The 12,131-nt window shown below is 39.3% G+C and overlaps 1 protein-coding gene across 2 annotated transcripts; it reads right to left on the reverse strand.

Moving 5' to 3' along the window:
* Positions 1–106: 106 nt before the first annotated feature.
* Positions 107–11,093, reverse strand: mpl (MPL proto-oncogene, thrombopoietin receptor). Of its 2 annotated transcripts, none has more exons than XM_076278599.1 (12): positions 10,866–11,093; positions 10,177–10,297; positions 9,722–9,903; positions 8,896–9,035; positions 8,500–8,638; positions 7,523–7,649; positions 3,396–3,556; positions 2,938–3,077; positions 2,699–2,858; positions 2,509–2,590; positions 2,190–2,271; positions 107–1,565 (listed from the first exon to the last, which is right to left on the reverse strand). In XM_076278599.1, the coding sequence occupies exons 1-12, from the start codon at positions 10,951–10,953 to the stop codon at positions 1,104–1,106; spliced, it is 1,884 nt and encodes a 627-aa protein (XP_076134714.1). In that variant the 5' UTR covers positions 10,954–11,093; the 3' UTR covers positions 107–1,103. The 2 variants fall into 2 exon arrangements, with proteins under 2 accessions (XP_076134714.1, XP_076134713.1); XM_076278598.1 differs by having other exon boundaries at positions 3,396–3,559.
* Positions 11,094–12,131: the final 1,038 nt, after the last annotated feature.

Raw genomic sequence — 12,131 nt, forward strand, 5'->3', positions numbered from 1 at the left:
ACCTTTTGGCATGTAACAGTGCCATTTTCAGTCAGAACAAATGTACTGGTCAAGAGAAAACATTAAATCAATATTTGCCAGGGGTATGAATAATTTTGTTCCTAACTATCTGTATAGTTTTTATTATATAAACAGTTATATAAACAGCTGACATATTAAGAATACATTTAATCAATTGTACCTGATGACTAGCTCATTTCAGGTTGTTTACCATGGATTTTCTGCATGTTTTTACGCAAAAGAAAGAAGGGTACACTTAGATTAACACATTTTATATTATTCAAAAGTAAAGATCACCACAGAGCGAACGTGAAGAAGCTGACCGCAAAATGTACCATTCATTCAATCTAAATATACAATCCCTAATATTATACCAGTGTGTGCAATGATCTTTACTTTTGAAGTCTGATATATCTGCATCACCAGCACATGGGATTTGAAAACGGACAGTGTACAGGGATTTTGTCTTACTAACAATATACATTTTTGTCCAGACAATATCTGCAAGAATGGGTACACAGACTATTTAAATGTTGCTGAATCACATGACATATTGTTTTGCATCACAAACACTGCAAAACGCAACAAACGGTATAAGCATTAAAATATATTTATAGTTGTACTGTATATGTAATACTGTTTCCAGTCGTTTTTGTCCACCCCTATTTACACTGCTTTTTTGTAATCCCTGTGAGTACTACTATTACTTCATACAATGTACTGGACAACTGAGAGCCTGCCCCACAAACATGATTTCTAAGGAGGCCTATCACAAAGGTTCTGGATTTCAACAAGACTGTCCCTACATGTGTTTTTCTCTAAGTAGATAGATAGATAGATAGATACTTTATTGATCCCCAAGGGGAAATTCCAGAAATACCAGTAATCACAGTGTGTGGCATATCTGGAACTTTACACTTGCCTTCTTCCAGTGTGTTAGGACTTGTAATTGGAATGTTTGCACCTGGTGCATGTTGCAAGCCAGGTGCATGTTAATGGCAGAGCTACAGCAAAAACAAAATGCTTTGTAATGGATGGGGTTGCTGTTTTGTCCAGTTCATACTGTTCTGTACATTTGATTTCTTTATCTTTGTCTGAAGGCTTCAGGCAGTGCCCGTAACTGCAGAATCTAGGTTGGTGTAATGAGTGACGTTTTCATTCTCCCAGCCATCTTCGCGCTCGTGGAGCAGCTGATATGAGAGGTTGAAGATGCTGGTTGGGGTAAGGCCTGAGGCGGGAGAAGTGAGGGTTTGTGTGTTTGTGCAGTGGTATTGCATCTCCGCCGAGCACGACACCGATATGTCGTCGTACACATACTCATTGCCGCGGAGACAAGGGATGATTTCGCTGGTCAGGGTCACATAGTCACGGCCAGCTTCCACACAACCCTCTACGACTGGACCACCGACTTCTTTCTGAGCAACCCAATTGTAGGAGCCTGTTTCAGGGCCAGAGGTGCAGACTGTGTTCCCCTGGATGGTGTCAGAACTGGTAGGGTTGTCAGACAGGATCTCCAGCACTGAGGCAGGGGTTTCATCACACTGCTTAATGCTGAATGTCGGTTCCTGAAAACAGGAAATAATTTTGCCTATTCGTAAATGAACGAATTCTGTTGGAGAGTTATTTCTGCAATTACACTCAACTGGGAAGAGCAGACAGATTTTTCCTACATTAGTTACTAGCCAGTGAAAACATTGTTGAACACAGAGAAAGGAATACTGCTGGACTACCCTTTGTTGTGTGTTATATATAAGTATAAGTATATATACTTTTTGGATCCCGTGAGGGAAATTTGGTCTCTGCATTTAACCCAATCGGTGAATTAGTGAAACACAAACAGCACACAGTGAACACACAGTGAGGTGAAGCACACACTAATCCCGGCGGAGTGAGCTGCCTGCTTCAACGGCGGCGCTCGGGGAGCAGTGAGGGGTTAGGTGCTTTGCTCAAGGGCACTTCAGCCGCGGCCCACTGGTCGGGGCTCAAACCGGCAACCCTCCGGTTACAAGTCCAGAGTGCTAACCAGTGGGCCACGGCTGCCCATATATACAATATACATGTTACAAGACACAATATATTGCAGAATGTTGTATCTTTAAAGTATGCAATGTCTTCTGTCTGTAGAATGAAATCAATAAATATCATGCAGCTAGTCAGTGTTAAACACAAGAAAATAATGCATTGTTCACCCATTGGGGCCTCTCTGCTAGAAAACTCTCCAGTATCTTGTCAAGTCTGGGGACTGGTGGCCACAGATACCGTTTGACTTTACTGTTGGAGAAAAGTACATTTATTATAATTAAAGACATATTTGACAGCTGCCTGAACCATATATTTTTTTTCCACCAAGCTTATTGTATGTAATACTAAAAAATATGTTCACATTTCAGGGTATAAAAAGTGCAGGTTCAGAGAGTTTGTGTTTCCTGTAGGAGAACATCTCTGATAGTGACACATTCTGATTACGGTGGTTTAGAAAAAAAACATGCTGAAGTAACAGAAACAAACCTGAAGTACTGTGAAAGCACAGAGGCAACCACAGCCGATAGGAGAAGGATCGCAAGAGGAATACACGCAATGAACACCAAGCCTGGACAGAAAAAATAATCTGTACTGCTCCCTTTTAATATGCATCCACATAACCTTACAAAGCAGCTCCACAATCATATCTCACTATATTTTTGTGCTCTGTACGAACCATAGTTGGAGGGTACTTCAACAGTTAACATGCTAGACCAGTCACTCCAGTATCCCCCGTAGAAAGAACCATAGGGCTTGGATTTGACTTGGATGAAGTATTGACTGCTTGCTTGTTCATGTAGATATGTACTGGTCCTTGAGCTGTTCCATACAAAGTGCTGTGACCACAATGAAATTTAAGTGAATTTGTTTTGCAAACCAGTAATATTGCTGATTTTATTTATTTTTTCTCCTTACCTTCCAGTCATTCTCATCCTTGGAGTGGTAGCGTATTTGATATATCAAGTGCTTTGCAAGGATCTCAGAGGGACAATCCCATTGCAGATGAAGCCTCTGTCCTGCCTCCGCCCGGAGCCCCATCGGTGGTTCAGTCTTAACTGAGCACACAGACAAGAGGTCAAATCCATCCACACTTTGGGCCTGTATACGTATAACGTATATATGATCGTATAACGTATATGATCGTTGCCATGTCAGAATCAAGTTGTTCTTTCAGGTAGTGCAAATATTTTATTTTATCTATGTGTGTGTTTTATTTATGTAAAATCTCTTTCAACTCTATATTGAGATAGGGCATCTGTGAAAACACACCTTCCACAGACTCCGTTAATACAGGATAGGTATCTTCTTGATGTTATTGAGGATTTTGCTTTGACCATAGAGAACATTATGCAAGGCTATAAAGTTGAACTCACTGCTGTTGTGCATTGTAAATTCCTCCGTGTAGAATGTTCGACTGAGTGGGCCAGAGCCTTCATGGAGGCTCACTTGGATGGCTCTAGACTGCTGTCCATTAAAGCTGCAGCTCGGGGTGCTTCCGTGGTTCTTAGTACAAAGTGTCCAATTTCCCCATCTACTGCTGTTAGTAAAAGACAATGTCACCATAGTCTAGAACTGACATTATAGTTGCTTGAACAATGGTCATTCTGAGAGAAGCAAGACCTGATCCTGTACCCAAGTGCACCCAATTTAATTTTTACCTTTTTTGTGAGTGCAAGCACATGTGTTTTAAATGATAGTTTGTTATAGCCAAACTCCCAGAGGGGTATTTCACAAAACCTAGATAAGGGATTAAGCTCAAAAGAGACCTCCATGTGATTTTTTAAAGAGGTTTATTCCATTTCTATACTATTTGGTAAATGTATTTGCTCGCAAAACACAACAGGTTGTCTGCATAATACCATACACTTATCAATTTTTGATAATTTTTAATTGTGGTAGCCTTATAATTATTTGCTTATTTTGTTGATAGATGTTTGATGAGTAGTCTACTGTAGTAAGCTAGTTGATTGGAAATGGAGGACAATTATTCAAAGGTGTTTTCAACGAATTTGGTTATAAAGACAATATAACGGCTATATAGTCATACTTTGTCCATCTTCGCATTGGCAAGTTCTTTATTAATAACATCGCATGCCGAAATGGAAGCACTTACACGTGGTTGCGTATTTTACCTTGAATTCTCCTTGTGCTGGGAAAATGTAAATTATTTTATGTATTAATATTTATTATTTAATTTCAATTTTGACAAAATATTACATCTATAAGTCCAAATTCCAAAATAAAACACCTAACTTCATAGAGCTGTCCATTTACATTAAACACTAATTCCACTATGTCCTGCTGCAGTAAGAAGAAGGCTGTTAGAAAACAAAAGAAAATCTTTACTTCACTGTTAGTCTATATTAAAAGTGGTTGTTCTCTTTGTGTGAATGACGCTATTTTCTGCACCACCGTTTTAACTACTTCGTTCTCAATACCAATTTCAAGTTTTTGCCTGAAATTGCACAGCGCTTGCTTCAGAGGCCACTGTTCCCACCTTGGCCTATAATAAAATGCTTGACCTCTTTGGAATGCTGAAACACTAGTTTTTTGGAAAACAATCAGAGGAACTGTGTGATGTTAAAAGAAAATGAAAAAGCTGAGTGCTCTTGTTGTGAACGTCGGTAAACTCCACTTGTGCCAGGTGCTCTTGAAGTAAAAAAAAATTACTTAAGTTTTTAGTCAAAAAATGTGGTAAGCCAGTATGGACTACTTCAGGCAACTCTCGCACTGAGCCAAGGAAAATAAGTTAAAAACCCTTTTCTTTTTAAAGCTGGGGCATATAGTAAACGCCAACCGGTTTCAACCCACACTGGGTCTTCGTCAGGGCGTAATACGGAAGAGTCCCATTTGTCAGAGATTTCTTAACGAGTGCTCAGGCGCGAGGGGCGGGATACTCAGTTGTCTTTCAAATTCCCTCTGCACGCAATAGGACAGAGGCAGCGCTATGAGTCCCATGCGTTTCCCACCAGCGGAGCTAGTTGGCTAGTTCAAACGTTTGCCAACGTAATAAAAGCTTAACTCGTGTCACACTGTTCGCCAACAGCAACATCCATCTTATTTGTTTTCAAGTAGCAGGGAATTGAAGCCAAACCGTTGCAACTCTGCCATCAATCATTATGTTAAGCCCACCTAACGACTCTATACACGATTTCATTGGCCTGATTGAGTTTCGATTTCTGGAGCTCACAAGCCAACGGAGAGTTGCTAGACTAGCGTCTAGTTTTCTAGGCTACCTCTAGGGGGCATTTGTACTTGTTCCAATCCTTCAACTCTTAACAGATTAGCATCATTATTATGAAAACTATAAAAGTGCCGTGCCATCGGATAGGCCTCATTGTTATTTCTAATCGCATATTTATGCTCCGCTATTCTATCTTTAAGACGCTTTTTTTGTTTGTTCGATATAAAAACAATTTCAGGGGCATATGAGACGGTACACTACAAAAGTTGTGTTACAGTTAATGAAATGTTTACTTCTAAATGTTTCTTGTGTTTTAAAATCTTTAAACTCTTTATGTTGTATAATGTTCGCACAGTGATTACATGATGATTGCAAGCACTTCAAAAGTACCAACTGGTCTCTTTAACCACTAATCTTTTTTCTTAGCTGGGAGGTAACTATGAGTAAGACTGTCTCTCAGGGTAGGAGCTCGCTTAAAGCAAAAAGTAGGCAAGTTCTGAAATATTTCATTTAGGGAGGGATCCCTTCTGAGGATATTCCAGTTAGACCGTATGATCTGTTTTATCTGTCTGGTTTGCGTACTGTGTCTAATGACAAAACAAAACTGATGTTTTTATTCATATTGTTCAGGTAGTTGTAAAAGTCTATTAAATCATTCTGGCTGCCTTTGTAAAGAAGGAAAATGTCATCTATAAACCTGCAATACATTCTGATGTTGTCTTTAAAGCGGTTCTTTTCTGAATTGAACACATACTCTAATTCCCACAGTACTAAATATAAACAGGCATATTCTGGGGCAAAAGATGCACCCATACTTGTACCTTTGCATTGTCTTTACATTTCATCTTAAAACACAAAAACACATTATTATTGAGCACCCAGTCAATTAATTCCACAATAAAATGTGTAGGGGGTAGTTATCTTTCTCTATCTGACAGATAATAGCTAACTGCTCTTAATCCATCAACATGATCAATATTTGAATATAGAGATTCTACATCCATAGTAACCAAGAAGTCCCAAGTCATGTCTTCCATGTTGCTTATTTTATTTAATACATCGGTAGTGTCCTGGACATAAGATGGTAACTTTTGCACAAAGGGTTTTAAAAAATGATCTACTGGGAGGCCGGTTCTGTCAGACTTCCATTTGCTGCCACTATTGGTCTGCCTGGTGGATTGTCCTGTGGTTCTTTGTGGACTTTAGGCAGCATGTAGAAGGTAGCCAGTCTATTATGTTCACAAAGTAAAAAGCCATATTCTTTCACAGTAATCCATCCAGAGTCTCTTGCTTTAGTCAGTAGTGTATCTATAGCTCTTTCTTCATCGCAGGTAATGGGTTGTTAGTGAGCTTGATGTAATATTCCTGGTTCTGTAATTGGCGTTGAGTTTCCTTAATATATTTCCTTAATATATATCCTTAATATATTTCCTTAATATATATCCTTAATATATATCCTTAATATATTTCCTTAATATATATCCTTAATATATTTTTTCGAATGCCATACTACTACTGTTCCGCCTTTGTCAGCCCTTTTAATAATAATGTCTGTTCTGTTGAAGTTCTGTTAAGGCTATAGAATATTGTTTTTTCTTTCTGCTGGGTAACAAGCATCTCTAAACTGACCACATTTCAGCCCTCTAGGTCACTTGATATGACTTAGAAACACAACTGAGCCCTAGCACCAGGTCTTGTGTTCAAAAGTAGATCAATATAGAATGAAAATATTGAGTACTTTAGACCATTATTTTGCCAAGGTATGCTCATGCGTTTTGTAAAATGCCCTATGGAAACTCCCCATAGGTGTTTAGGTTATCCAAAATGCATACTGACAATAAAATGCTTACTGCATATGAACCCCTGTAGAAGCATAATCTTGGTCTCAAATTAAAGTGGCGTTGGCGTTAGTGAAACGTGTTGATGTAGAATGACTAGACAACGCTAGATCAAGCTTCACTTTATCACATCTTGGATTTATTAATTCTGTCTTTGTGAAATACCCCTCTGATATTTGTAATGAGAAACTTGCTCAATTTGTGTCCCATTCAGGGAACAAATGCTATAGGCATCAAGGTCATTTACATTTTCATTTTTCATTTACATATATCAATTATATTACAAGGGCCATTCTCCAGAGCAGCTCAGGGTGCAGTGCCTTGCTCAACGGCACAACTGTGGAAGGCGGGAATTGAACTCATGACTTTCCAGGCTACTTTTATTGTTCTTGTTTTGTTATTTTGATTATTGTTGTTGTTGTATGTTTTGTAAACTCAGAGCATTGCTCTGATGGTAGAAGCAACTGTGAACTCTGACCTATTTTTTTCTCTGTAGAAGATGGTGACCTCTTCGTCGCTGGCACTGCCATTGATCTGGGCTTGCTTGGTCCACTGACACTGGATGCTGTGTAGGTCAGAGGTGTAACACAGGAACCCCGTATCCTCTGCAAAAGATCAGTTCATGACATGTACACACCTGGCTCTTGTCAATACTCAATAGCTATTTCAGGTCTACAAGTAAATTTCAGTAATCCGCAGTATCCCAGTAAACACAACCTAATGCAGTATATTTATTTTGGCAATTATTTTTTTGTATGTCTCTGCATGTCAACCCATCTCATATTCACTCATTTGAGGTATAGCACCACCTAGTTAAAAATGATAAGGCAAAAACAAATTTTGAAGTATAAGATCATTATGACACCCTCTGAATACATGCTAAGTTTAGCACACACACACACAGGCATCACACACACTCACACGAACGCACACGCACACAGGCACATACACACATAAACACACACACACACTCATGCACACACACACACACACACACTCACAAGCACATACAAAAATAAACACACACTATGCACACACTCCTTTACATGCGCAAAAGTAGGGGATGGAGTAGGAGATGGAGACAAATTGACAAGCGTGATTTATTTTTGTGGAGAGAATGTGCAGGACTAGACGGCAGTCATATTTTGTACTGCTCTGCGACAGACAGGCCTCTATAGATTTAAATCAGCTGACAGTAGGCACATTTTGTGATATCTCGGCTTCCTGTAAGAACATTTTCAATATTTCTCAGTGTATTTACAGTAATATACACTGGATTGCATAGTATTTTGAGTGTTTTTTCAAAGACATGAAAAAAACAACAACTATACAGTGTCTTCCATTTTTGTGACAATTGTACAATAAACTTGAGAAGTGAAGTGGATTAGATTTGTAACCCTAGGAAGTAAGAACACATTATCTTGCCTCTCGCTGCACATTCAAGTGTAGGCCTACCTGCTTTTTGAGGGACCATGGCCATGACAGGTTCGGTCAAATCACTCCAGTATCCTTTCTTTCTGGACTTGACTCTCATCTGAACACAGTACACTTCTCCAGAGACCAAGGATGTCAGCACAGCATTATCATGGTCTATCTGAAAGACATGCAATTTCTCTTACAGCAATAGGGGAGTTGTGTAGTTTAGTGAGACTTGAGTTTTGAAATTTAAATTTGATATGGCAATATCACTACCGCATAAACAATATACTGTACAGTCATTGTATTCTGCTGTTGTCACAAAATTTGTTTACTACATAGCTTCTTCATGTAGTAAGCGTAAAGTTTAAACAGACATGCTTATAACCATAAACAGAATGCAAGATAAAGTGTGTGAGTATCTGAGTCCCATACCACTTTTCTCCTCTCAGGCTCTGTCTGGGAGAAGTATCGGACCTCATACTGCTTATGCTTATTTGCCTTCCACCTCACCAGCAGTTGCTCAGCTTTCCCAGTTTTTTCAACAGAGATGTTGTTCGGAGGGTATGGTAATTCTGTACAAGAGAGAGAGAGAGAGAAAGATATGGTCTCGACCAGTATGGTGCTGGGTAGATTGCACAACAATTTCATTTTTAACAATTGTGAGGTGTTCATATTTTTGTTACTCAGGCAATGTTCCCGAGTCTGGTGGACCCACCACATTATTAGGCTTTTAAATCAATACAGCCATTACAATTTATGTAAAAATACTTATTGATGTTCACTTAGCTTAATTACCAATGATAAAGACATCATTTATGGTTCATATTTGCCATTTACCCCTGTGAGATCAGATTTATGATTGTATGAATTTAGTTATTTTTTGTGAGAAAATGAGGGAATCCAATTGTAAACATGGTCATTATTTATGCTTATTTCTTAGAACTTAATCAGAAAAGGTGCAAGTGCTTGGTAACTTTGTGTGGGAATAGCAGGTGCAGATAGACAACATTCCCGCACACAGACACACACACACACACACACACACAGCAGGCCAAGTTAGGAGAAGGGCACAGTTAAGGCACATATCTTATGACTGCTTGCTTCTTCCAAAAATAATAAATAGCATAATGTTTCTTTTAGCAAACATTGAAAACTGATCCCACAGACCCAAACACCTTACAAGGGTGTAAAAAATAAATAAATGAAAAAGCAATAAAAATGTGTTAGATAAATAAACTTCACTTTGTTCTCTGCTCACCTGTTTCATCTATACTTATCTCCCTCTGGAAGACTGTCGTGTTGGTGAGCGCATCCACCACCTTAATGGTGATGGGGATGTAGAGTAAGACATGGGAGCGTGGGAAGGAGCAGATGTGTAGGACGGTGCCGCTTGCCGTTGTCCACTGAGTGAGATTGCACTGTGACTTAGTCTCTGAGACACTGAGAAGGAACAGCACGCGTGAGTGTTTACATATGCAGAGTGCTCTTCTTTTGATTTAACATTACTGTGATTCAAACAGATATGGGCAATACTACAGCTCACAAGCACAGTGATGCACTGTGATAAATGCATTCATCTGCCCACTCACCCTCTTTTCTCCCTCTTTATCTCTCTCTCTCTTTTAGAACAAAATGGTGTAAAACATCAGTTTACCTCTCAGTGTAATAATGACACCACTATTTATTGGCATTCACAATTATATGAATACTTACTCATCTATAGCATAGGAAAAATTATAAGAGTGTCCATCTCTGGCCTCCCAAAAGCATGTGAAGTCATAGTCAGTTCTCGTAAAACACTTTGGGTCATTTTCCAAAGCCAAAAGTTGGAGTTCTGTTTAAAAACAGATCATCATGATAATTATCTTTTGACTGAACAGCATCATCATTACTTGACAACAGTTGACATCCGTTTACAAGCTTCACTAAGAATAAGAAATATTATATTATATGACTAATGATTTCAGGGAAGAGCAACAGATTTAAACCATTTGCTACTCTATGTAATGCATTCTTGAATTCATCAATCTAGAGGCTAACCATTCCTGTCAAAGTGCTGGAAGGTAGCAATACTTCAGTGATTTGTTGAAAAGAGAAAGGCCATTCTCAGGTTAAGTTCATGAAGTTCACTGTGGTGTGAGAAGGGAACTTAAAATGCACAGTCATTTGTGTGCATACGCCTAAGCAGAATATCAGCAGCAATACTAAACTGCATATTAGATATACTCTAGATATATTGCAAGCCTTATGTATATCTTATATACATAAGGCTTGCAATAAACCAACTTAAGACTTAAGATGCAGCTGAGGAGTATGTCATGAATTTAACCTATGAACCATTATAAGGGACAAAGTATATAAAAACAAATGAGTTGTTAATGTGCCAATTACAGATTTCTTACCTTTCTCCGATACCTGGACAGATGGCCCAATGTCTTGTGCCAAAATCCAAGAAGTTTGCAGCCAGACAAAAAACATCCAGAACAACATGGTGGTGGGCACCAGACTGTTTTTATCAGGTGCTCAGTGACCCATGTTTCATCAACAACTGCATGTGTGTGTACGTGTGTGTGAGAGAGAGAGAGAGAAAGAGAGAGAGAGAGAACTGAAGGTGTGATAAACAGAGTTGGTGTTTGTGTCTGTGCCTGTGTTGGTTGGGGGGTAGGCAGCCCTATCAGGCAAGGCTCAGACAAGCAGGAAGTGTGTTCAGAGAGGATTGAGGCAAGTACCCAGGCAGGGCCTCAGAAAACACACTCACACGCACACACATACACACACACAAACACACACAAACACATACACACACACACCCCCGCACACACCAACTCTTTCCTCTCTATCCTGTGTATAATCAGAAAAATAAAAACTGTTTTTCTTGATACATTGGAAAAAACCAAGATAGTGGCCCACTTTACCACCGCACTCGAGAGCTTGCAGCTAATCTGATGGTGGGCTGTCTAATACACGTCAAAGAGTAGAGGAGCAAGCAGCATCAGTTAAGCTGTGTGATGTAAATGCAGTTGCCAACGCATAAGTTTATGAAATATGTCTGATGTGCAAGCCTACTCCACTATGGTGACACAGAAAGGGTGAAACATCAGTCCCATACTGGTTTAAGCATGACTCCTTGCTTCTTCTACATATTGTTTGTTCACAAATGTGCAGCCACAAAGAGAACATTCAGAGTTCATTAAATTAATTAATTGAGGAGTAACCATGTTTCAACTGTGATGTGTGTGTGTGTGTGTGTGTGTGTGTGTGTGTAAGGGTGAGTATGAGTACACATGCCGTCTCAGGAAACTGTGCTGGCATCCCACTGCATGACAGCCTGCGGCTCTGTGGCTTGTTGCTCAAGGAAATCCTCTGAAAGATCAGTGACTTGCAGCAGGGAAGAGGCTAAGTTTACACTGGTCCATCACTGTCCTACAACAACCCCCAACTAATCCCTAACTGATGTGCGTCTGCATGTAAACACACAGTATGTGTGTCCACGTGTATTGATGCATATATGCAAGTAGATGATAATAGGCTTATAATGGTAGGCAGTAACTGACAAAATAACTTGCTATAACAATGAGCAAGTTGACCATTTTGCACAAATCATCAACTGGAGAGGCGACTCTGTATAAACCATAGAATCCTGATTGAAACCAAATATTTTCTTCAAC

The sequence above is a fragment of the Alosa pseudoharengus genome, unplaced genomic scaffold, assembly GCF_046254945.1.
Source record: "Alosa pseudoharengus isolate Yale_2024_CS ecotype anadromous, Long Island Sound unplaced genomic scaffold, YU_APseudo_1.1 YU_APseudo_1.1_scf_11, whole genome shotgun sequence".
Lineage (NCBI taxonomy): Eukaryota > Metazoa > Chordata > Actinopteri > Clupeiformes > Clupeidae > Alosa > Alosa pseudoharengus.

What these genes read in the sequence shown, in the direction of transcription:
- mpl (XM_076278598.1), bottom strand. Translation starts at nt 10,953, where the DNA reads ATGTTGTTCTGGATGTTTTTTGTCTGGCTGCAAACTTCTTGGATTTTG. An exon ending in AGCCTGAGAGGAGAAAAGTG is followed by an intron (nt 8,639 to 8,895) that starts GTATGGGACTCA and finishes CATGTCTTTCAG; the next exon opens with ATAGACCATGATAATGCTGT. An exon ending in TTCTACAGAGAAAAAAATAG is followed by an intron (nt 3,560 to 7,522) that starts GTCAGAGTTCAC and finishes TTTTACTAACAG; the next exon opens with CAGTAGATGGGGAAATTGGA.